This window comes from Panthera onca, chromosome A1 (genome assembly GCF_046562875.1).
Source record: "Panthera onca isolate mPanOnc1 chromosome A1, mPanOnc1 haplotype 2, whole genome shotgun sequence".
Taxonomy (NCBI): Eukaryota; Metazoa; Chordata; class Mammalia; order Carnivora; family Felidae; genus Panthera; species Panthera onca.
Genome location: NC_138339.1, coordinates 221754195 through 221779702, shown reverse-complemented (window position 1 = coordinate 221779702; position 25508 = coordinate 221754195). Strand labels below are relative to the sequence as shown.

Genomic DNA, 25508 nt, shown 5'->3' with positions numbered 1-25508 from the left:
ATATTTACACATTGTAAACTCCCCTAAAACAGTATCTTTGTGGTATAATTATTTCCTTAGGACAAAGTCCTAGAAATGGAATTGCAGGGTTTAAGAGATTATGAGCATTTGTAAGGCTTTATAACCTCTTTGGTGTGTGTCTGTTTTCTCTCTTCCAAACAATTTCCTCTCTGCGGTGAATCCCCAGTCTACAGCTTTCTGCCCAGGTGAAGACAACCCGAACACCCCACTGACACTTGTGTTCAGTCTGTCAGCCTTCAGGTAGTTGAGCAGCCGACACATGACCTGGAATGCAGATATGTTGTTCTCTTGACACCACAGGGGCAATATGGAATATCCTTCTCTTGAGGGATATTTTCACCGAAGATCCAGATGGGTGCAATCCCTCTGCCATATCTGAGAATCTGTTCTGGCTCATGGGCTATTTTACTTATTTATTTTTACTTTTTTTAAATCTTTATTTTTGAGAGAGAGAAAGAGAGACAGCACAAGCGAGGGAAGGGGCAGAGAGAGAGGGAGACACAGAACTGGAAACAGGCTCCAGCCTCCAAGCTGTCAGCAGAGAGCCTGACGTGGGGCTAGAACTCACAGACCGCGAGATCATGACTGGAGCCAAAGTCCGACGCTTAACCGACTGATCACCCAGGCGCCCCTCAAGGGCTATTTTATTTTTAAGCTTATGGAAAATTTTATCTTCCTTGGATTTTTGTTTTGCCATGGAATCCAATTCTTCAGGTACTCATGGTTCCCATAATTTCTGATTCATTTGCTTTTTCAACTTCAGGTGTAATCTCATCTTGTTTCTATTATGATTCCAAATTCTGGAAAAAAGTTGTGGTCTGGAATTGTTCTGTCCAAATAATCTGATTGTGTGCAAGCCTGCTTATGTCCCAGTCTCCAGTCTAAGGGTCTGACGCTCCTTGTGCAATAATGTGCCTTGGGACGTCTGGAGCATGTTTGGGGGCCTACACAGCCACAAACCCTGCAGAGATGAGCATCAGACTTGAGCTGGAGGCACACAGACTCACCTGTCTCTGGACGAGGTGTCCTCAGAAGGTGGCTTGTTATGCCCAGAATTCGTGATCCCCAAAGACCACTAGGGAGCCGAGTCCGATGCAAAAGCAAAAGAACCTTTATTCGAGCTAGCTCGAGCTCAATCCCCTACCTGCACCGACGCAGCGGTGAGATACCAGGGAGAGAGAGCGAGTTTCAAAAGCACAAAGGTTTTATAGGGGTCTAGGGGCAGTTGGTGAGGTAATGGCTGTGGCCTCAGCCGATTGGCTGGGGAAGGGTCGTGGCCTCGGCTGATTGGCTGGGGAAGGGTCGGAGTCCTGTTACTGGGCGTGTTTTGACCAGGAAGTTTGAACGGGTGAGCGGGAGGTTACTCAAGGGGAGGAGGCGCGGTCTGAGGTGTCTGTGATTTTCCCGGAAAAGGGGTCATGTCGGGGACATAGTCACTCAAGGTGGAGAACACAGAACAAGATGGAGTCGGCCGGTGTAGGCCCGCCCTTTCATTCCCCCCTTGTCATGTAACTTACGGACCCAATCATGGGACCAGCTGCATTTATGGTGACAAGGGGAACAGAGTTTGGAGGTTTACGCTAAGTTCTGGGAAGCATGTGTCCCTGGGGTGGCTCTGGGAGGTCTAATTAAGTATTGTCCCTGAGCTGGTATCTATGATCTGCCAGGTGATGTTTTGGGGGGTGTGGGGACTCCCGGTAGCATGAGCAATGACAAGCAGAGTTAACAGAGTTACCAATATTAGGTGGGTCGAATGCGCTGTAGCTTGAGCTTGAGCTTGAGCGGGTTGTGTTGGTCCCGACTGATGGCCCATCGCGTGACGAAGTCCTTCCGGATCGAGGAGGGGTCCGCTGGCCGAACGTGGGTGTGATGGACCCAGGTCGCGATGCCGTCTACTTTGAGAGCAGTGGGGGTTGTCAGCACCACAATGTAGGGTCCCTTCCAGCGCGGCTCGAGAGTCTCTCGGTGGTGCCTCTTGACATAGACCCAGTCTCCCGGCTTGTACTGATGAGGTGTCGGGGTCGGGCCAGCCTCGTAGATGGCACGGAGGCGTGGCCAAATGTCCTCGTGCGCCCTCTGGAGCCCTCTCAAGGAAAGAAAAAGTTCTTGATCTTTAAACTCTGCAAGAAGTTCAGCTCGAAGGCTGGGAATAACAGGGGGTGGCCTGCCAAACATGATCTCGTAGGGAGTAAAACCCAGAGTGTAAGGAGTGTTTCTAACCCGGTAAAGGGCGTACGGTAGGAGAGTCACCCAGTCCCCGCCAGTCTCCATGGTTAATTTGGTAAGGGTCTCTTTTAGGGTTCTATTCATTCTTTCTACCTGTCCTGAGCTCTGGGGCCTATAAGCACAATGTAATTTCCAGTTTGCCCCCACCGCCTTGGCTACTGCCTGTGTTACCTGAGAGATAAAAGCTGGTCCATTGTCTGATCCTACCATGGCAGGAAAACCATACCTGGGTAAGATGTCTTCTAGTAGCTTCTTAGCCACCGTCTGAGCCGTTTCATGCTTGGTTGGGTATGCCTCCACCCAGCCAGAGAAGGTGTCTGTAAATACTAAAAGATATTTATAACCATACTTTCCTGGTTTGACTTCAGTGAAGTCGACTTCCCATTGGGCTCCCGGTCTGGTGCCTCTGAGCCTGGTTCCTTTTTTATTTGATGTGGCTTTCGCGTTGGTGAGTTGGCAGGTCTTGCAGGCAGATACAACTTGCTCTATTTTGGTGTCCTGTTGGTGAATCTTGATTCCGGCATGTCGGATTAAGTCTTTTAATTTTCGGGCCCCCATGTGAGTAGACCGATGCATGTGCTCTAATATTGAGACTCCGAGCCGGTCTGGCAGCACGAGCTCCTTGTTAGATGTATACCACCATCCCTTTATCTCCTGGGCCATGGGGAGTTTCTTGATCCTCTGTAACTCCTCCTGGGAGTATTTGGGCTGGTCTGGTAAAACTGGGTCTCCCGGGTCTGGTAGTTGTATGGTCATGGTGGGGACTGGAGTAAGGGCTACTGCCTTGGCTGCCTGGTCAGCCTTTCGATTACCTCTAGCTACTGGATTATCAGCTTTTTGGTGCCCTTGGCAGTGGATAATGGCTAGCTTGGCAGGAAGCCATAAGGCTGTAAGCAGGTTAAGTATCTCCTGCTTATTTTTTATAGTCCGTCCTTCTGCCGTCAGTAACCCCCTCTCCTGATAAATTGCCCCATGAATATGAGCTGTGGCAAATGCATAACGGCTGTCTGTGTAGATGTTAAGCCGTTTTCCAGCTCCCAGCATCAGCGCCTTGGTGAGGGCTATGAGCTCCGCTCGCTGGGCTGACGTTCCGGAGGGTAGAGCCTCCGCCCATACGGTGTCCGTTTCGGTGACCACCGCTGCGCCCGCATACCTGTGTCCATCTCGCACAAAGCTGCTGCCATCAGTGAACCAAGTAGCCTCGGCATCGGGGAGGGGCTGGTCGGTCAGGTCCATCCGGAATCCATGTACTTGTTCCAGGATTCCCGCACAGTCATGTAGTGGAGCACCTAGGTCAGGGTCGGGCAGCAGGGTTGCAGGATTGAGGGCTGCAATGGGGTGGAACCGCACTCGTGGAGGGTTGAGTAGGAGGCTCTGGTAATGAGTCACACGTGTGTTGCTTATCCATCTATCAGGAGGCTGTTTCAGGACCCCTTCAATGGCGTGTGGGGTCGTGATCCAGATCTCCTGTCCTAGGGTCAGTTTGTCTGCATCCTTGACTAGGAGTGCTGTCGCCGCAATAATTCTTAGGCATGGCGGCCAGCCGGCAGCCACTGGGTCTAGTTTCTTAGACAGGTAAGCCACTGGGCGGTTCCAGGGGCCTAAGGCTTGAGTTAGAACCCCTTTTGCTATTCCCTTATGTTCGTCTACAAAGAGGTGGAAGGGTTTCGTAATGTCTGGTAGGCCCAGGGCTGGGGCACTTAGGAGGGCCTTTTTTAACCGATTAAAGGCAATTTCTTCTTTTTCAGTCCATTTAAATGTTTTCCCCTCTTTGGTAGCTTCATATAGGGGCCTGGCGATCTCAGCAAAACCTGGAACCCAGAGGCGGCAGTAGCCGGCTGATCCTAGGAATTCCCTCACTTCTCTTCGGGAGGTGGGAGTAGGGATCTTTAGGACAGTTTCTTTTCTGGCATCTGATAACCGCCGCTGTCCGCCCTCCAGGATATATCCCAGGTAACTTACCCTCTCCCTGCATATCTGAGCCTTCTTCGCGGATGCCCGGTACCCTAAGGCCCCCAGGGTAGCCAGCAGGTCCTGGGTCCCTCGCTCACAGTCTTTGGCCGTGTCGGCAGCAATCAGGATGTCATCTACGTACTGTAGGAGGGTGAGGCCAGGGTGCTCCCTTCTGTACTCACCCAGGTCCTCGTGTAGTGCCTCGTCGAAGATGGTGGGTGAATTTTTGAATCCCTGAGGTAGCCGTGTCCAGGTGAGTTGCCCACTGTAGCCCTCCTCCGGATCATGCCACTCGAAGGCGAACAGGGGTTGGCTCTGGGGTGCCAGCGGCAGACTGAAGAAGGCGTCCTTTAAATCTAGTACAGTATACCAGACCCTGGAGGGCGCCAAGGAGCTCAAGAGAGTATATGGGTTGGGAACAGTTGGGTGTATGTCCGCGACCCTCTTATTTACTTCCCGGAGGTCTTGTACCGGTCGGTAGTCATTTGTGTGAGGCTTTTTGACCGGCAGTAAGGGGGTGTTCCAGGCAGACTGGCAAGGAACTAGTACCCCTAGGCTTCGTAGTCTCCGGATGTGTGGCTGGATCCCCTTCCGGGCCTCCTGTGACATGGGATATTGTTTGATCCTTACCGGACTCTCTCCTGGCTTGAGCTCTACCAGGACTGGGGTCCTATGAGCGGCTAGTCCCATCCCCCCCCCAGTCTCTGCCCAAACCGAGGGGAATTCTTGTAGCCATCTGTCTATATTATCCTCTCTCGGGAGCGCCTCCTGGTGGAGGAGGTATTCATCCTCCAGTTTCATGGTCAGTACCTGGATGGGGTGGCCCTTGCCATCGGTGACCTGAGGCCCCCCTTGTCTGAAAGTTATCTGAGCTCCAATATTGGTCAGTAAGTCCCATCCTAACAGCGGGTAGGGGCATTCTGGTATTACCATAAAGGAGTGGGATACCCGGCCCGTTCCCAAATCTACTGTTCTTCGGGTAGTCCATGAATACTGGCTCATACCAGTTGCCCCTTGTACCCAGGACTTCTTGCTGGCTAGTTTTCCTTGTGGGGTGCGGAGGACCGAATGTTGTGCTCCGGTGTCGACAAGGAAGTCAACAGGGGTCCCCTCCACTTTAAGAGTTACCCTGGGTTCGGGGAGAGGGTCCGAACCCCGACTCCCCTAATCACTTAGTTCATCTAGCTCTAGGACTTTTACTCGGTCAGTCTTGCTTCCTTTCCCGCCGGCCCTTTTCAGACAATCTCGGGCCCAGTGCCCTATCTCCTTGCAGTATGCGCACTGATCCTTCTGCAGCCTCTGCTTCCCCCCCTTGGTGGTTCTTTTACCTTTTCTTGTGTCGTCTGCCAGCTGCTGGAGACGGCAGTCTCGTTCCTCAGGGGAGTCAGCAGTGGTAGCTAGTAGTATTCTGGCCAGGTCTCGAGTCTGCTTACTGCTGGCAGCCACCATGGCGCGAGCCTGCTTGTCCTCAGGAGGCTCCCGGTTATTATATACCTTTTCGGCTACCACCAGTAAGTCCTGCAGACTTTTTTCTCCTAGTCTATCTATTTTCTGTAATTTTCTCCTAATGTCTATGGCCGATTGGTTTACAAAGGCCATGATAACAGCTGCCTTGCTTTCCAGAGCCTCTGGATCCATGGGGGTATAGGTACGGAATGCCCCCATGATCCGTTCTAAAAAGGCAGCCGGAGATTCATCTTTTCCCTGTTGTACATTTCCTACCTTGGCCAAATTGGTTGGCTTTCTAGCAGCCATTCGGAGACCCCCCATTAGAGTCTGGCGGTAGACCCGGAGCCTCTCCTTACCTTCTGCCGTGTTGAAATCCCACTGGGGCCGAGTTAAAGGGAAGGAGGCATCTATCTGAGCCTGGTTGGTGGTGGGACTCCCGTCTGCACCCGGAACTAGTTTTCGGGCCTCGTTGACGATTCTTTCTCTTTCTTCAGTCGTGAACAGGACCTGCAAAAGCTGCTGGCAGTCGTCCCACGTGGGCTGATGGGTAAAAAGAACAGAGTCTAATAAATCAATAAGCCCTGCCGGTTTCTCGGAAAACTTAGGATTCTGAGCTTTCCAATTGTAGAGGTCACTAGTGGCGAAAGGCCAATAGTGATGGGGCTGATTCCCCTCCGCGTCTGGGGGTCCGGTGGCTCGCAGGGGCAGAATAGTGGAGTCGGCGGCGGAGGCGGATTGCTCCCTCTGAGCCCTTTGTCTGGTGAAGGGCGGGCTTCCCACTGGAGCGTTTCCGCCTCCCGCTCTCGGAACAGCGTCTGCCTCCCCCGGAGGGGGAGGATGGTGTTCTTCCGGCATCCTAGAGGGGTTATACGAGGGAGGAAAAATTAATTCTTCTTCAGTACCCCCCTGTAAGACAGGGTAGAGGGGTGCTGAAGGCTGGATAAGACTTTTCTTCTTCTTTGTCCCCTGCAAAGCAAGAATGGGTTTTGGCTCCGGAAGGAGCGGGGCTAGGAAGGGCTTAAGCCAAGAGGGTGGGTCTTCTACAAGGTCCTGCCAAGTGATAATGTAAGGGAGCTGATCAAGATGGCCCATCTTAGGCTGAGAGATGATACTCCTGACTCGGTGGATGGTAGGGAGGTCGAAGGTCCCCTCTGGTGGCCATCCGACATTGAAAGTTGGCCACTCGCTAGAACAAAAAAACTGCCACCGACCCTTTCGGACTTCCACACTGAGGTTGTTAGCTCTTCCCCTCACATCCTTAAAGTGATCAATCATAATACTTAGAGGAGTAGTCTGAGTCTGTCCCATAACGTCCGTCCAGTAAGTCCACAGAACAAAACAGAGAAACACAAAAACAGACAAACAGAGGGCCCCTAGAAAATCTTCCAACTCCATGGAAGCAAAACTGAAAGCTAGCTTAGACATTTGAGGGGATTCCACATCCCTCCAAAACCGATGAGGGGATTCCACGTCCCTCCAAAACCGATGAGGGGATTCCACGTCCCTCCAAAGACGACGGCCTCACGCCGACCAGCGGGAGCGACCCGCCTCGTCTCAGACCTTTGAGGGGATTCCACGTCCCTCCAGAAGGGAGAATCGGAATGTCTTCCGAAACTCCCAGCCCGTGGTCCTCCAGTGCGTCCACTTAGACCGCGTCGGGCACTACCAGAATTCCAGAAGTGAGCTCACACAGAAAAGACAGAACAAACAGACAGACACTAACCGTGGCCAGTCAGGCTCTCCGGGTCGGGGGTCCCTCGGGGTCTTGGGGATCCCAGGCGAGCCCCCAAATGTTATGCCCAGAATTCGTGATCCCCAAAGACCACTAGGGAGCCGAGTCCGATGCAAAAGCAAAAGAACCTTTATTCGAGCTAGCTCGAGCTCAATCCCCTACCTGCACCGACGCAGCGGTGAGATACCAGGGAGAGAGAGCGAGTTTCAAAAGCACAAAGGTTTTATAGGGGTCTAGGGGCAGTTGGTGAGGTAATGGCTGTGGCCTCAGCCGATTGGCTGGGGAAGGGTCATGGCCTCGGCCGATTGGCTGGGGAAGGGTCGGAGTCCTGTTACGCAGGTCGCTGGGCGTGTTTTGATCAGGAAGTTTGAACGGGTGAGCGGGAGGTTACTCAAGGGGAGGAGGCGCGGTCTGAGGTGTCTGTGATTTTCCCGGAAAAGGGGTCATGTCGGGGACATAGTCACTCAAGGTGGAGAACACAGAACAAGATGGAGTCGGCCGGCGTAGGCCCGCCCTTTCAGGCTCATATGTGTAAAAGTCATTTTTCCAAGGTAGCTGATTTCTAAAAACAATTGCTTAACTCAAAAGCTGGGGCCCAGAATGCGCAAGGGAGCGGGGTGGGGGTGGAGACCGGGCGCTGCGCGGGGCCACGCCCCCTTCACCTTGGCTGGCCCCTACCGTGCGAGACCAGCGCCGCCTTCCCGGTCCTGGCCCGGGAACCGCGGCTGCCCGCTGCGTGGGCCTGCGCATCATGGTGGCGCCCGGCAGCAGAAGAGGAAGAGGCCGCGGCGGAAGGCGTCGGCGCGGTCGGCAGCTGGGTGGAGCTGTAGCGAGAAGGCCAGCTCTTCCGGCCCTGGCAGCCCCGCCTCCCACCTTGCTTGGGAACTGCCGGCTGCCACGTGGGCCCTGCCTCCACGAAGCCTAACTCAGGCGGCCGCCACTGGCCGCCACCATGGAGCCTGAGGGGCCACCTTTATCGCCTTCTCTTTGCCTCTTCATCTGCCAGTGGGCGCTTGGGTTTTCCATATCTTGGCTATTCTAATAATGCAGGGAACCTAGGGGTGTAATGTATCTTTTTGAATTAGTGTTTTTGGTTTTCCTGGGTAAATACCCAGTAATGGAATGAATGGATCACGTGGTATTTATGTTTTTAACTTTTTGAGGAACCCACCAACATGCTTTTTTCCCTTGTGGCTGCACTGATGTACATTCCCACTAATAGTGTTTAAGAGTTTCTTCTTCTCTACATCCTTGCCAACGCTGGTTATTTCTTGTCTTTTTGATTCTACCCATTCTGATAGGTATTAGGTCATATCTCGTTGTGGTTTGGATTTGCTTTTCCCTGATTAGTGATGCTGAGCATCTTCATGGATCTGTTGGCCATTTAGATATGTTTAGAAAAATGTATATTCAGGTCCACTGCCCTTTTTTGTTTTTAATGTTAGAGCAAGCGCGAGAGAGAGACAGAGCGTGAGTGGGGGAGGGCCAGAGAGAAAGACACAGAATCTGAAGCAGGCTCTAGGCTCTGAGCTATCAGCACAGAGCCAGATGCAGGGCTCAACCCCAAGAACCCTGGAGGTCATGACCTGAGCCGCTTAACAGACTGAGCCACCCAGATGCCCCCCCCTCCCCATTTTTTAAATTTGATTGGTTTTTTTTTGATGTTGAGTTATAGAAGTTCTTTATGTATTTTGAATATCAACTCCCTATCAATATCATTTGCAAATACTGTATTCTCTTCCATTTAGTAGGTTTTTTGTTTTATTGATGGTTTCCTTCACTGTGCAGAAGCTTTTTTATTGTAGTGTGGTCCCAATAGTTTATTTTTACTTTTGTTTCCCTTGCCTTAGGAGACCTATCTAGAAAAATGTTGCTATGACCAGTGTCAAAGGACTTACTGCCTATGTTTTCTTCCAGAAGTTTTATGTTCTCAGGTCTCACATTTAGGTCTTTAATCCGTTTTTTGTTTATGGTGGAAGAGTTTATTTTTGTGTATGGTGGAAGAAAGTAGTCCATTTTCATTCTTTTGCATATAGCCATCCCTTTCCCAGCACCATTTATAGAAGAGTCTTTCTTTTCCCTATTGTATATTCTTCCCTTCTTTGTCACTGAGTAATTGACTCTATAAGTGTGGGTTTGTTTCTGGGCTCTCTCTTCTGTTCCATTAATCTATGTGTCTACTTTTGTGCCAGTACCATACTGTTTTGATTATTACAGCTTTGTGGTATATCTTTTTTTAAAAGAAAAGGTTTAATATAAAGATTCAAGATTCACATTAATACATAGGATAAAATTAAATACCTTCTTGATAAGAGTTCAAGTTTCGCATTTTTTTTCTATTTATCCTGCCATATTTTTCCTGTGCTTTTTTTTTTATTACTTTAACCCCACCTCTGTCTATAGTTCAGAAAGTCTACTTCTACAGAAGCTATGATGATTAACATTAATTTTAATATACTCTTTAACTTTCCCAACATCTGGGTAGTATCTATAACATGCTTTTCCCCTACTTCCCAACTACTTTAGCTGTCCATCCTCCTAGGTAGAAATGTGACATTTTATTTTCCAGTTTTCCTTGTTTACTTTTGGTGTGGGAAGAAGATAATGTATATTGTGTGTATTTATAGTCACCCTAGATTGAAAGAATTGTTGGAGTATATACTTTAGCAAAGGGGGGGGATGCAAGAAATAAACTTTGTGGATGCTTTGGTATCAAAACATGTTCTTGTTTTACCTTCAACGTCAAATGCCAGTTTGGCTGGGTATGGCATTCTAGGTTTAAAGCCTTTTGCCTGAAGAACTTTTATGATCTTGCTCTGTTTACTTCTAGCATCCAGAGTATCCAATAAGTCTGCCATCAGTCTGATTCTTGTTCCTCTGTACGTTCTCTCTTTCTGTAAGCCTTTATGATTTTTTCTTTATCATTGGAATTCCAAGATTTCACCGAGATGTGTCTAGGAGCAAGTCTGTTTTTGTCAGTCTTACTAGCTACTTGGAAAGCACTGATCCTCTCAAAACTTGAATCTTTCTTTACCTCTGGAAAGTTTTCTTTAATTATTTCCTTAATTATTTCCTCTGCTCCATGCTCTTCATTATCTTTTTTCTGGAATTCCTGTCAAAATGGATGCTGGAGCTTCGGAGTCTATCCTCTGTGTCTCATGATCCTTTTTTTTTTTTTTTTTTTAATGTTTATTCTTTTTGCAGCATGATCTCATTTTTATTTTCATTTTTAACATTAAGCTTTTTAAAAATAATTTATTTTTAAATTTACATCCAAGTTAGCCTATAGTCAACAGTGATTTCAGGAGTAGATTCCTTAATGCCCCCTCCACATTCCCTCCAGCAACCCTCTGTTTGTTCTCTATATTTAAGAGTCTCTTATGTTTTGTTCCCCTCCCTGTTTTTATTTTTGCTTCCCTTCCCTTATGGTCATCTGTTTTGTATCTTAAGTCCTTCTATTAGTGAAGTCATATTTGTCTTTCTCTGACTAATTTCACTTAGCATAATACCCTCTAGTTCCATCCACGTAGTTGCAAATGGCAAGATTTCATTCTTTTTGATTGCTGAGTAATACTCCATTTTGTGTGTGTGTGTGTGTGTGTGTGTGTGTGTGTGTGTGTACCACATCATCTTTATCCATTCATCCATTGATGGGCATTTGGGCTCTTTCCATACTTTGGCTATTGTTGATCGTGCTGCTATAAACATTGGGGTGCATGTGCCCCTTCAAAACAGCATACCTGTAGTGCTGATGCATAGGGGCACTTGTACCCCAATGTTTATAGCAGCACTTTCAACAATAGCCAAAGTATGGAAAGAGCCTAAATGTCCATCAACTGATGAATGGATAAAGAAATTATGGTTTATATACACAATGGAACACTACGTGGCAATGAGAAAGAATGAAATATGACCTTTTGTAGCAATGTGGATGGAACTGGAGAGTGTTATGCCAAGTGAAATAAGTCATACGGAGAAAGATACCATATGTTTTCACTCTTATGTGGATCCTGAGAAACTTAACAGAAGATCGTGGGGGAGGGGAAGGAAAAAAAGGGGGGAGGGAGCCAAACCATGAGACTCTTAAAAACTGAGAACAATCTGAGGGTTGATGCGGGGGTGGGAGGGAGGGAAGGGTGGGTGATGGGTGTTGAGGAAGGCACCTGTTGGGATGAGCACTGGCTGTTGTATGGAAACCAATTTGACAATAAATTTCATATTAAAACAGCATACCTGTATCCCTTGGATAAATACCTAATAGTGCAATTGCTGGGTTGTAGGGTAGTTCTATTTTTAATTTTTTGAGGAAGTTTCATACTGTTTTCCAGAGTGGCTGCACTAGTTTGCATTCCCACTAGCAGTGCAAAAGAGATCCTCTTTCTCCGCATCCTCGCCAACATCTGTTATTGCCTGAGTTGTTAATGTTAGCCATTCTGACGAGTGTGAGGTAGTATCTCCTTGTGGCTTTGATGTGCATTTCCCTGATGAGGAGTGATGTTGAGCATTTTTTCATGTGTCAGTTGGCCATCTGGATGTCTTCTTTGGAGACGTGTCTATTCATGTCTTTTGCCCATTTCCTCACTGGATTATTTGTTTTTTGGGTGTTGAGTTTGAGAAGTTCTTTATAGATTTTGGATACTAACCCTTTATCTGATATGTCATTTGCAAACATCTTCTCCCATTCCATCAATTGCCTTTGACTTTTGCTGATTGTTTCCTTTGCTGTGCAGAAGCTTTTTGTTTTGATGAGATCCCAATAGTTCATTTTTGCATTTGTTTTCCTTGCCTCCGGAGATGTGTTGAGTAAGAAGTTACTGCAGCCGAGGTCAAAGAGGTTTTTGCCTGCTTTCTCCTCGAGGATTCTGATGGCTTCCTGTCTTACATTTAGGTCTTTCATCCATTTTGAGTTTATTTTTGTGTGTGGTGTAAAAAAGTGGTCCCGGTTCATTTTTCTGCATGTTGCTGTCTGGTTTTCCCAGCACCACTTGCTGAAGAGACGGTCTTTATTCCATTGCTTGTCAAAGACTAGTTGGCTATATGTTTGTGGGTCCATTTCTGGGTTCTTTATTCTGTTCCATTGGTCTGAGTGTCTGTTTTTGTGCCGGTACCATATTTTCTTGATTACAGTTTTGTAATACAGCTTGAAGTCCAGGATTGTAAGGTCTCCATCTTTGGTTTTCTTTTTCAAGATTGCTTTGGCTATTCGGGATCTTTTCTGGTTCCATACAAATTTTAGGATTGTTTGTTCTAGCTCTGTGGAGAATGCTGGTGCTATTTTGATAGATATTGCATTGAATATGTAGATTGCTTTGGGTAATGACATCTTAACACCATTCTTCCTATCCAGGAGCATGGAATATTTTTCCTTTTTTGTGTGTGTGTCTTCTTCAGTTTCTTTCATAACCTTTCTATAGTTTTCAGTATATAGATTTTTCACCTCTTTGGTTAGATTTATTCCTGGGTGTTTTATGGGCTTTGGTGCAGTTGTAAATGGGCTCGTTTCCTTGATTTCTCTTTCTGTTGCTTCATTGTTGGTGTACAGGAATGTAACTGATTCCTGTGCATTGATTTTATATCCTGTGACCTTGCTGAATTCATGGATCAGTTCTAGCAGTTTTTTGGTGGAATCTTTTCGGTGTTCCATATAGAGTATCATGTCATCTGGAAAGAGTGAAAGTTTGACCTCCTCCTGGCCAATTTGGATGCCTTTTATTTCTTTATGTTGTCTGATTGCTGAGGCTAAGACTTCCAATACTACGTTGAATAATAGTGGTGAGGGTGGACATCCCTGTCTTGTTCCTGACCTTAGGGGGAAAGCTCTCAGTTTTTCCCCATTGAGGATGATAGTTAACGTTGGGTCTTTCGTATATGGCTTGTATGATCTCGAGGTATGCTCCTTCTATCCCTACTTTCTTGAGCGTTTTTATCAAGAAAGGATGCTGTATTTTGTCAAATGCTTCCTCTGCATGTACTGAAAAGATCATGTGGTTCTTTTCCTTTCTTTTATTGATGTGATGTATCACATTGATTGTTTTACAGATATTGAACCAGCCCTGTATCCCAGGTATAAATCCCACTTGGTCATAGTGAATAATATTTTTAATGTATTGTTGGATCCTGTTGGCTTGTATCTTGTTGGGGACTTTTGCATCTATGTTCATCAGGGAAATTGGTCTATAGTTCTGTTTTTTAATGGGGTCTTTGTCTGGTTTTGGAATCAAGGTATTGCTGGCTTCATAGAAAGAGTTTTCCTTCTGTTTCTATTTTTTGGAACAGCTTTAAGAGAATAGGTGTTAACTCTTCTTCAAATGTTTAGTAGAATTCCCCTGGAAAGTCATCTGGCCCTGGACTCTTGTTTTTTGGGAGAATTTTGATTACTAATTCAATTTCTTTACTGGTTGTGGGTCTGTTCAAGTTTTCTATTTCTTCCTGTTTCAGTTTTGGTAGTGTATATGCTTCTAGGAATTTGTCCATTTCTTCCAGATTGTGCATGTTATTGGCATATAATTGCTTGTAACATTCTCTTATTGTTTGTATTCTGTGTTGGTTGTGATCTCTCCTCTTTCATTCTTGATTTTATTTATTTGGGTCCTTTTTCTTTTTGATCAAACTGGCTAGGGGTTTGTCAATTTTGTTAATTCTTTCAAAGAACCAGCTTCATTGATCTATTTTACTGTTTTGTTTTTTTGTTTGATTTCCTCCCTAGCTCCATGCTTTGAATCTGGTAGAGTTTTATCCATTTTTTCTTAAGTCCGATATCGTCCTCCTTTTTTTCATTTTGTGGGCATGTATCTTTCAGTAATTCTTTTATAAATGATTTTTGGCTGGTAAATTTGCTGAGCCTTTGCATATCTGAAAATGTCCTTACTTCACCATGCTTAATGCTTAAATGCTAATTTAACTTGGCCTAGAAAGTTAGGTTCAAAATCATTTTCCATTAGGATGTTGAAGACATTACTTTATTGCTTACTAATGCCCATCGTTGCTGATGAAAAGTCTGCTGCCATGAGTATTGCTCCTTCATCTTTACCAGAGGTTTTTTAGAATTTTCTGTTTGTTCTTTAAATTCTGAGGGATTTTTTTTCCTGTTATTCTTTGACCACTTCATCCTCTTCAATCTCTCTTTCTCTCCTGTTACTTCTGCAAGGTGCTGCAATCTCTGCATCCATCACTATATTGCTTATGGCTTCTTCCACACTTCTCATGACTTTGTGATTTTGTGATTCATCATGGGACAGTTCCTTACCTTGGTTTGTAGCGTACACTTTAGCTTCCTCTAACTTGCTACTCAGATCACTAATTTCTTTGAAAGTCAAATTTTCAGGGCACCTGGGTGCTCAGTTGGTTAAGTGGCTGACTTGATTTCAGTTCAGGTCATGATCTCATGGTACATGGGTTCAAGCCCCACATTGGGCCCTGTGCTGACATCGTGGAGCCTGCTTAGGATTCTCGCTTTCTCCCTCTTTCTGCCCCTTCCTTGCCCATGTTCTTTCTATCAAAAATAAACATTTTTTTAAAAAAGTCAAATTTTCAATATCCTCAACTACTTTAGAGTTTGCTCTTTCTATTTTCTTTATCTTGTTTTTTGTGTGGCTAAATCTTTGTTGCCACTCCTTTTTGGTACTGGAGTTCTTTGGATTTTTCATTTCAGATATGTACTTTTTATTCCTAAAATTTCCTTTAGGTCATTTTTAAAAAAAAAATTTTTTTAACGTTTATTTTTGAGACAGAGAGAGACAGAGCATGAATGGGGGAGGGTCAGAGAGAGGGAGACACAGAATCCGAAACAGGCTCCAGGCTCTGAGCTGTCAGCACAGAGCCCTACGCGGGGCTCGAACTCACGGACGGTGAGATCGTGACCTGAGCTGAAGCCGGTGCTCAACCGACTGAGCCACCCAGGCGCCCCCCTTTAGGTCATTTTTAAGAGATTCCCTTATCTCTTTAACCAGCAAGGCAGATTTTCCATCAAGCCTTTAAATTTCATATTTATTGATATGTCTTTGCATTTTTAATTAATTTTTAATTTATTTCTTGCATGCATGAGTACTTTATTCATTTTTTTTATTTTAATTTACATCCAAATTAGCATATAGTGCAACAATGATTTCAGGAGTATATTCCTTAATGCCCCTGACCCATTTAGCTCATCCCCCCTCCCACAACCCCTCCAGTAACCCTCTGTTTCTTCTCCATATTTAAGAGTCTCTTCTGTTTTGTTCTCCTCCCTGTTTTTATATTATTTTTGCTTCCCTTCCCTTATGTCCATCTGTTTTGTGTCTTAAAGTCCTCATATGAGTGAAGTCGTATGATATTTGCCTTTCTCTGACTAATTTCACTTAACATAATATCCTTCAGTTCCATTCACGTAGTTGCAAATGGCAAGATTTTATTCTGTTTGATTGCTGAGTAATACTCCATTGTGTGTGTGTGTATATATATATACATATATATATATACACACACACATATATATATATAAAATCACATCTTCTTTATCCATTCATCCATTGATGGACATTTGGGCTCTTTCCATACTTTGGCTATTGTTGATAGTGCTCCTATAAACATTGGGGTGCACGTATCCCTTTGAAACAGCACACCTGTATTCCTTGGATAAATGCCTAGTAGTGCAATTGCTGGGTTATAGGGCAGTTCTAGTTTTAGTTTTTTGAGGAACCTCCATACTGTTTTCCAGAGTGGCTGCACCAGCTTGCATTCCCAATTAATTTCTTAAATGTTTTATTTATTTTTGAGAGAGATAGTTTGTGGGTGGGAGAGGGGCAGAGAGAGAGAGAGGGAGACAAAGAATCCGAAGCAGGCTTCAGGCTCTGAGCTGTCAGCACAGAGCCCAATGCGGGACTCAAACTCATGAACTTCGAGATTGTGACCTGAGCCAAAGTCCGATGCCTAACCAACAGAGCCAGCAGGCGCTCCTTCATGTCTTTACATTTTAAATCTAATACCTAAACCATCTCCTGGTCATTTTCATCAACTGAATTCTTTCCCTATAGGTGATCTTTTCCTATTTCTTTGCAAATCTAGAAATTTATGACGGTACACAAGACATCGTGGCTATGTTGTCAAAACTGGATAGTTTTATTTTCCTGAAGAGTAATTTTTGTTTTTGCAGTCTTGCTAGACCTTCCCAAACTCAGGAAATTTAAAAAAAAGAAAAATATCATCCAGGTAGGATTATTCACCTGGGAGGAAGTACTCTGCCGAGTGGGATTTGGTCTTCTGTACAGCTGTGTCTTAGTGCCTGGAGAAGGAATCCCGCCTGAGGATGCACACATGGACCAAGGGCTTTGTAGTATATCTTGAAATCTGGGATCATGATGCCTCAAGCTTTGTTGTTCTTTTTCAAAACTGGTTTGGTTATTCAGGGATGTCTGTGGTTCCTTACAAATTTTAGGATTATTCTAGTTCTGTGAAAAATGTTGTTGGTATTTTGGTGGAGATTGCTTTGAATCTATTGATTTGCTTTGGGTAGTATTGACCTTTTAACAATATTTGTTCTTCCAATCCACGGGCATGTTGTGTCTTTCCATTTGTGTCATCTTCAATTTCTTTCTCAATGCTTTATAGTTTTCAGGAGTACAGGTCTTTCACCTCCTTGATTTATTTCTAGGTATTTTATTCTTTTTGGAGCGATTATAAATGGGATTGTTTTCTTAATTTTTCTTTTTTTTTAATTTTTAAAATTAAAAAATTTCTCTTTCTAATACTTTGTTATTAGGGCACAGACACGCAATGGATTTCTGTATGTTAATATTGTATCCTAAAAACTTACTGAATTCATGTATCAGTTAAACTAGTTTTTTGGTGAAGTCTTTAAGGTTTTCTATGTGCAGTATCATGTTATCTGCAAATTAGTGACAGTGTAACTTTTTCCTTACCAGTTTGGATGCCTTTCATTTCTTGTATGATTGCTGTAGCTAGGACTTCTAGTACTATGTTGAGTAAGTAATAAGAGTGTACATCCTTGTCTTGTTCTTGATCATAAAGGAAAAGCTCACAATTTTTCACCACTGAGTATGATATTAGCTGTGGGTTTTTCATACATGGCCTTTATTATGTTGAGGTATATTCCCTCTAAACCTACTTTGTTGAGAGTTTTCTTCATGAATGGATGTTGTATTTTGTCAGATACTTTTTTCTGCATTTATTGAGATGATCATGTGGTTTTTATCCTCTTGTTAATGTGATGTATCCCACTGATTTGAGAATATTGAGCCATCCTTGCATCCCTGGAATAAATCCTACTTGATGGTGCTGAAGGATTTTTTTTATTGTTTTGTTGAATGTAATTTGCTAATATTTTGCTGCGGGGGATTTTTGCATCTCTGTTGATCAGAGATATTGGCTTGTGGTTTTTCATAGTGTCTTTTTTTTTTTTTTTAGTGTTTTTGAGAGAGAGTATGAGTGGAGGTGGGGCAGAGACAGAGGGAGACACAGAATCTGAATTAGGCTCCAGGTTCTGAGCTGTGAGTACAGAGCCCAATGTGGGGCTTGATCTTGTGAACTGAGAAATCATGACCTGAGCTGAAGTTGGATAGTTAATTGACTAAGCCACCCAGGCACCCCTACATGGTGTCTTTGTCTGTTGTTGATATCAGCATAGTGCTGGCCTCATGGAATGAATTGGGAAGTTTTCCTTCCTCCTCTATTTTTTGGAATAGTTTGAGAAGAATAGGTATTTCTCTAAATGTTTGGTAGAATTCACCTGTGAATCCATCTGGTCCTAGAATTTTGTTTGTTGGGAATTTTTTTTTTTTTTAATTCAATGTCATTACCAGTAATTGGTCTGTTGGTCTGTTCAAATTTTTCTGTCTCTGATTCAGATTTATAAGATTACAGGTTTCTAGGAATTTATCCATTTCTTTTAAGTTGTCTAATTTGTTGGCATATAATTTTTCATAATCTTATAATCCTTTGTATTTCTGTGGTGTCCATTTAAAAATTTTTCTTTTGGTTTTTAGCCTTTTTAAAAAAATTTTTAAATTTACATCCAAATTAGCATATAGTGCAACAATGATTTCAGGAGTAGATTCCTTAATTCCCCTTACCCATTTAGCCAATCCGCCCCCTCACAACCCCTCCAGTAACCCTCTGTTTCTTCTCCATATTTAAGAGTCTCTTCTGTTTTGTCCCCCTCCCTGTTTTTATATTATTTTTGTTTCCCTTCCCTTATGTTCATCTGTTCTGTCTCTTAAAGTCCTCATATGAGTGAAGTCATATGATATTTGTCTTTCTCTAATTTTGCTTAGCATAATATCCTCTAGTTCTATCCACGTAGTTGCAAATGGCAAGATTTCATTCTTTTTGAATGCTGAGTAATACTCCATTATGTATGGGTGTGTGTGTGTGTGTGTGTATGTATAGACATGTATATATATACACACACACACTCACCACATTTTCTTTATCCATTCATCGATGGACATTTGGGCTCTTTCCATACTTTGGCTATTGTTAATAGTGCTGCTATAAACATTGGGGTGCATGTGCCCCTAAACTTTTTTAAAGTAGGCTCCATGTGCAATGTAGGGCTTGAACTCACAACCTTAAGATCAAGAGTCATATGCTTTACAGGCTGAGCCAGCCAGGCATCCTAGTGGTTTTAGTTCTTATTTATTCCTTTTCATTTTTGATTTTGAGTTCTTTTTTTTTTTCTTTAAAGTTTATTTATTTTGAGGGTGAGAGAGAGTGCAAGCAGGGGAGGGGGGCAGAGAGAGAGGGAGAGCTAGAATCCCAATATGGGGCTTGAACTCACAAACCAAGAAATCATGACCTGAGCTGAAATCAAGAGTCAGATGCTCAATGAACTGAGCTACCCAGGTGCCCCAGAGGCCTCTTTTTTTTGTTTTTGTTTTTAATGAATCTGGCAAAAGGCTTATAAATCTTGTTTATCTTTTCAAAGAATTAGCTCTTCATTTTATGTATCTTTTATTTTTTAGTCTTTCATATTTCTGCTCTGATCTTTCCTTTTACTGTCTTTGGGTTTCATTCTTTTTCTAGCCCTCTTAGGGTGTAAGCTTAGATTGTTTGAGATTTTTCTTGTTTCTTTAGGTAGGCCTGTATTGCTATAAATTTCCCTCTTAGAGTTACTTTTGCTGCATCCCAAAGATTTTGGATCATTTTGTTTTCATTTTCATTTGTCTCCATGCTTTTTAAAATTTCTCCTTTGATTTCTTGGTCAACCCAGTCATTGTTTAGTAGCTTATGTTTAGCTTCCCTGCATTCATTTCTTCTTTGTCTTGTTTTTGTGATTGGTTTCAAGTTTCATACTGTTGTGGTCAAAAAGATGCTTGATATGATTTCAGTCTTCTTTTTAAATTTTATTTTGAGCGTGTGCACACACATGAGCGAGTGGGGGAGGGGCAGAGAGAGAGGGAGAGAGAGAATGCCCAAGTAGGCTTCCTGCTCAGTGTGGAGTCAATGTGGGGCTTGATCTCACAACTGCAAGATCATGACCTGAGCTGCTATTTAGAGTTGGACGCTTAACCTACTGAGCCACCCAGGTGCCCTGATTTCAGTCTTCTTAAAATGTATTGAGATTTGTTTTGTGGCCTAACATATGATCTATTCTGGAGAATGTTCTATGTGTACTTGAAAAGGATGTGTATTCTTCTGTTTTTGGATGGAATGTTCTGTGTGTATAGGTTATGTTCAACTGGTCTAATGTTTTATTCAGAATCACTGTTTCTTTGTTTTCTGCTGGGTGATCTGTTGATGTAATTGGGGTGTTAAAGCCCTCTACTATTATATTACTGTCAGTTTTTCCCTTTATGACAATTGCTTTATGTATTTAGGTGTTCCTGTATTGGGTGCATAGCTCTTTATAAATGTTATATCCCTTGTGGAGAAACGGGAACCCTCTTGCACTGTTGGTGGGAATGCAAATTGGTGCAGCCGCTCTGGAAAGCAGTGTGGAGGTTCCTCAGAAAATTAAAAATAGACCTACCCTATGACCCAGCAATAGCACTGCTAGGAATTTATCCAAGGGATACAGGAGTACTGATGCATAGGGGCACTTGTACCCCAATGTTTATAGCAGCACTCTCAACAATAGCCAAAGTATGGAAAGAGCCTAAATGTCCATCAACTGATGAATGGATAAAGAAATTGTGGTTTATATACACAATGGAATACTACGTGGCAATGAGAAAGAATGAAATATGGCCTTTTGTAGCAATGTGGATGGAACTGGAGAGTGTGATGCTAAGTGAAATAAGCCATACAGAGAAAGACAGATACCATATGGTTTCACTCTTATGTGGATCCTAAGAAACTTAACAGAAACCCATGGGGGAGGGGAAGGAAAAAAAAAAAAAAGAGGTTAGAGTGGGAGAGAGTCAAAGCATAAGAGACTGTTAAAAACTGAGAACAAACTGAGGGTTGATGGGGGGTGGGAGGGAGGGGAGGGTGGGTGATGGGTATTGAGGAGGGCACCTTTTGGGATGAGCACTGGGTGTTGTATGGAAACCAATTTGACAATAAATTTCATATATTAAAAAAAAAAAAAAAAAAAAAAACTTAGTCCAACTTCATGATAAATAAAATCTATACGTCCTAAAAAAAAATAAATAAATAAAATAAATAAATAAAAAAAATAAATGTTATATCCTTTTGTTGGATTGATCCCTTTATCATGATATAGTGCCCTTCTTTGTTTCTTGCTACAGTGTTTGTTGTACAGTATTTTGTGTAAGTATTGCCACTCCAGCTTTTTTTTTTTTTTTGGCCTTATTTTGTATGTTAAATGTTTTTCCACCCCTTTATTTTCAGTGTATGTGTGTTTAGGTCTGAAGTGAGTCTCTTGTAGGCAGCATATAGATGTTGTGTGTGTGTGTGTGTGTGTGTGTGTGTGTGTGTGTGTTATTGATTCAGTCACCCAGTGTCTTTTTTTCTTTTTTTAATGTTTATTTATTTTTAAGACCAAGAAAGAGAGCACTAGCAGGGGAATGTCAGAGAAAGAGAGAAGCACAGAATCTGAAGCAGGCTCCAGGCTCCGAGCTGCCAGTGCAGAGACTGATGCAGGGCTCAAACTCACGAACTGTGTGATCATGACCTGAGTCGAAGTCGGGACGCTTAACTGATTGAACCACCCAGGCGCCCCCTCTTTTTTTCTTTAAGTAAACTCTGCACCCGGCATGGGAGTTGAACTCACAACCTTGAGATCAAGCATTACATGCTCTACCAACTAAGCCAGCCAGGCCTCCTTACCCTGTGTCTTTTGATTGGAGGATTTAGTCCATCGAGAGCATTTTTCATTAGAATATTTTAAAAATGCTATGCTTCCAGTGCTGTTAAACAGAACATTTATTGAGTGTTTCCATTGCGTTTGAGATTCTCTGTTTTGCATAGGTGGACAGGGTGGTCAAGGGTCTGCGTTTTGGTCTTTAGCTCTATCTTCCCTACTTTCACCACTGACACCATCCCTGCCCTGCCAGTCATTGCTGACTCAGTTGTGTAGAGCAGAGAAAACCCACAACACTGACCTTGGTGAAATGAAGAGTGTACCATGGTCTGAGTGCCTGTCTTGCAGAATAAAATGCAGGGCCTGTTGGGATACCTACAAAAAAATGCAGATGCTGTTTCCACTTGCCTCTCGAGGAGAATGAGATGATCAGAGGTCTGTGCTCTAAGTAAGTGGAGAAATATTCCTGTAAATTATTCATAGCTTCGTGGATACTTGATGGGCATCTAAGCACCTACTAGTTCTCAGTGACTGGTGCTGGTGTTCAGAGTAGTCCTCATCCACATGAGTGGGGCTCAGCAGTGCCTCTGACAGTGTCATTTGTGGTAAATTACAGGAGAGTCAACTAACCTCCATAGATGAGAGGAGACAATTGTTGTAAGCATTTGAAAATGTGCTAGCTTCCTACCTTCTCCCTGTTGGAAATGTAACTGTTACAGATACGCAACAAATGTGTCTATTAGCAACCTGTGATGTGGAACTGTTTGGGATGACTGGGTTAAAATATGGAAACTTCCAGTTAAAATTGTGATGCTCTGAAATGAATGCTTTATTCAGTGTATCTGCATCTAGGTTACCTAGATTACCTAGATTATGTATCCTCTTTAAACATGCTGACATTCACCTCCTCTTTTCAAATGATTAAATTATTTTTTGATTTAGGGTCTTATTTTATTCTTCTCAATACCTGGCAAAGAATAACCCTAATGGTAGTAACCTCTTATTGAATTATATTCTACTAATTCAGAACTACTAATTCAGTGGGAATGTATCATTACTCTCCTAGAACAAATGAACAGTAGGGAGAGGATCCCAGAGATCACACTTGTGATTGCTTAAGAGAAGAGTTCAGTTTTCAGAACTTCTTGAAAATGTCTTTTTATCTGCCAGTAATTACTTGGGGGGGGGGGGCTGTTATTTGAGACAGGACCTCTCCTATCTTTGCTTTTCACAGTTTAGTTGGGGTAACTATGTGTAATATCAAATTATGAAGTTGCATTCCTTAAATATTTAATGTAAGACTTCAATTTTGATGAAGCTTTAAAAACTTCATCCGATGGTTATGTTTCCTGACACAAGCAGGGAATGTCTGAGCTACGGTGGCCTCTTAGGCCCCAGGAAGATGGAAGTCTTGTGGCATTCCGCAAATGCTGACCCAGTCCGGGGTCTGGGATATCACAGGGTGGTTATAGTTTGTTATTTCCCTTATGTTCAGAATTTTTATTGAAGTCCTCTAACGCAGTTTTGATCTTGATGTTTTCTAAAGTCTTACAGTATAAAAGTGCAGAAATATGTGATTTGTACTAAGCAGAGTCAAAGTTTAGCTCTTTAGCGATTGGCCAGACTCTGTCGTCTTTACCTATTGCTTCTTCCTCTGTTTTTCTGATAATCATCAGTACAGCTGGGCATTAGGCAAAAGGGAGTGATTAGCTCCTGCCAGACTTTCTTTCCCTTCCTTTTATATGGTTGCATGTACACAGAGACTAAGTGCTACTTATTAACCACTTGTGCAGCAGCCATTACGTTAAGTCTTTTCATCCATTTTTATTTAATCCTCCTGCTAACTGATTGAGGAACCAGGGCTCAGAATTGGTATTGCTTGTCTGGGATGTCACAGCAGAGCCAGGCCTCAAGCCCAGGTCCCTCTAACCCCACTGCTGACACCCGAGAACACACTCCACTCTTTTGCATCCTCTGGTTTTGACTGTTGAACACACATCAGTCTCCTACTGAGGGTGAGCTCTTTCAGGGCTGTAGCTGGGTGCTGGGCACACTGGGAACCCTGTGTTGTTTATTGGACTGGGCTCGAAGGTTTGGGGGAGGAAGAAGTCGAATGAACACAAGTGTAAGCAAGCCCTGGGGTAGGCTGCTCCCCTCTTGTTTCTGTGGGTATTTGAGGCTGCACTCTAACACACGTAGACTCGTGCTGGAGATTTCTGTCCTGGTTGTAGGGGGCACGGCATGTGTACTGACCGGGCAGCCCTTTGACACCGTGAAAGTGAAGATGCAGACGTTCCCCAACCTGTACAGGGGCCTCACCGACTGCTGCCTGAAAACCTACTCCCAAGTGGGCTTCCGCGGCTTCTACAAGGGGACCAGCCCAGCGCTGATTGCCAACATCGCCGAGAACTCTGTCCTCTTCATGTGCTACGGCTTCTGCCAACAGGTGGTGCGGAAAGTGGTTGGATTGGAAAAGCAGGCCAAGCTAAGGTGAGTCGTGGGCACTAATACCTGCTCAGTTTGTTTCAAAAGACAACCTTGTTGGGGGCGCCCGGTGGCTCAGTCGGTTGAGCGTCCGACTTCGGCTCAGGTCATGATCTCACGGTTCGTGGGTTCAAGCCCCGCGTCGGGCTCTGTGCTGACAGCTCAGAGCCTGGAGCCTGCTTGGGATTCTGTGTCTCCCTCTCTCCCTGCCCCTCCCCTGCTAATGCTCTGTCTCTCTCTTTCTCACTCTCTCAAAAATAAAATAAACATTAAAAAGAAATTTAAAAGACAACGTTGTTGTATAGTCAAAATTTTTGTGATACCTTATGGGAAGGATGTTTCCTTTTTTAAAATAACCCACTTTCTCTCTGGTTATGGAGGAATAAGTTGTCATCCTATAAAACTTGCAAACCACGAATTCTGCAGGACGAGGATTGCCTGTAATGTACCATGGAGAAGGAGACACCCTTACGTATTGGTGTCCTTCACGAAGATGCTTTTCAGATGCTGCAGGTCGTACTACTTCTCTTGTGGGCACAGGTGCTGGATCAGAGCCACAGATGCAGCCTGGGAGTCACGTTTGGGATTCCACCTCGTCGGCAAAATGCAGAGGATTGGAAGAAGCTGCCTGAACCAGTCTGAGAGACACTTGGAATTTTAGGAAGAGTCGGCAGCATCTCAGAAGATGGAGATGAACCTGTTTGGCCACGTCTGCCCCAAACGTCAGACTCTGCCATGTGCTTGGCCATCCCTTGGATATTTACATACACAGCAACTAGGAAGAACTCGGGAAACACTGGGATGTGTAGCCATCCCTTTTCTGAATGTTGAATTTTTAAAAATCACTTAAATTGTATCAGCTGCATGGTTCTTACGGGTTGTATTGGTAGGAATTGGAAACCCTATTGCAACTCGGGTCCCACTTGACTAAAAGTAGGTCCCTTTTGTCCATAAGTTCCCTGGAGGTGCCTAGTGGTCTTTAAGACATGCCCTTTTGCAGGCAGGAATTTTGTCTTGATGGATGGAACTTGTTTTTTAAGGGGACTGGATGAAATCACCCAGGGAGATAGCTTCTGTAGGGGGCTGCACACTGATTCTAGGACCTTCCAGCACAGAGGGGTCAGGAAAAAGAGATGAAGTAAAGAAATATGCAAGAAACAAACGAGGAGAATGTGGGATCTCATGATAGAGACTGATGGGAAGAACACTGTAGTGACTGTCGCCCTCCCTGCTCAAGGGGGAGACTTTCTACATGAGGAGACCTGGGGTTTAGGTCCCCTGCAGCATCCCCAGAGGAGAACGCCTTGCAGAGAAGACAGCAGCCACATGAGGTCCCGGAGGAAGTCCTGCAACAAAGAAGCCGGCCTATTTCACTTGGCCTAACCCAGCAACCTCCTCTTTTTTTGGTCTTGGCGTGGGAAAGAGCTGCTTTTTCGTCATTCA

At 44.1% G+C, this 25508-nt stretch overlaps 1 protein-coding gene across 4 annotated transcripts in view; it reads left to right on the top strand.

The window, feature by feature from the left end:
- Window positions 1-25508, top strand: part of SLC25A15 (solute carrier family 25 member 15) — a 69585-nt gene that overhangs the window by 31924 nt on the left and 12153 nt on the right. For all 4 annotated transcript variants that reach the window (XM_060637281.2, XM_078434082.1, XM_060637279.2 and 1 more), the window contains one exon: window positions 23813-24071. In XM_060637281.2, coding sequence (XP_060493264.1) covers window positions 23813-24071 — 259 coding nt within the window. The remainder of the gene's footprint in view (window positions 1-23812; window positions 24072-25508) is intronic.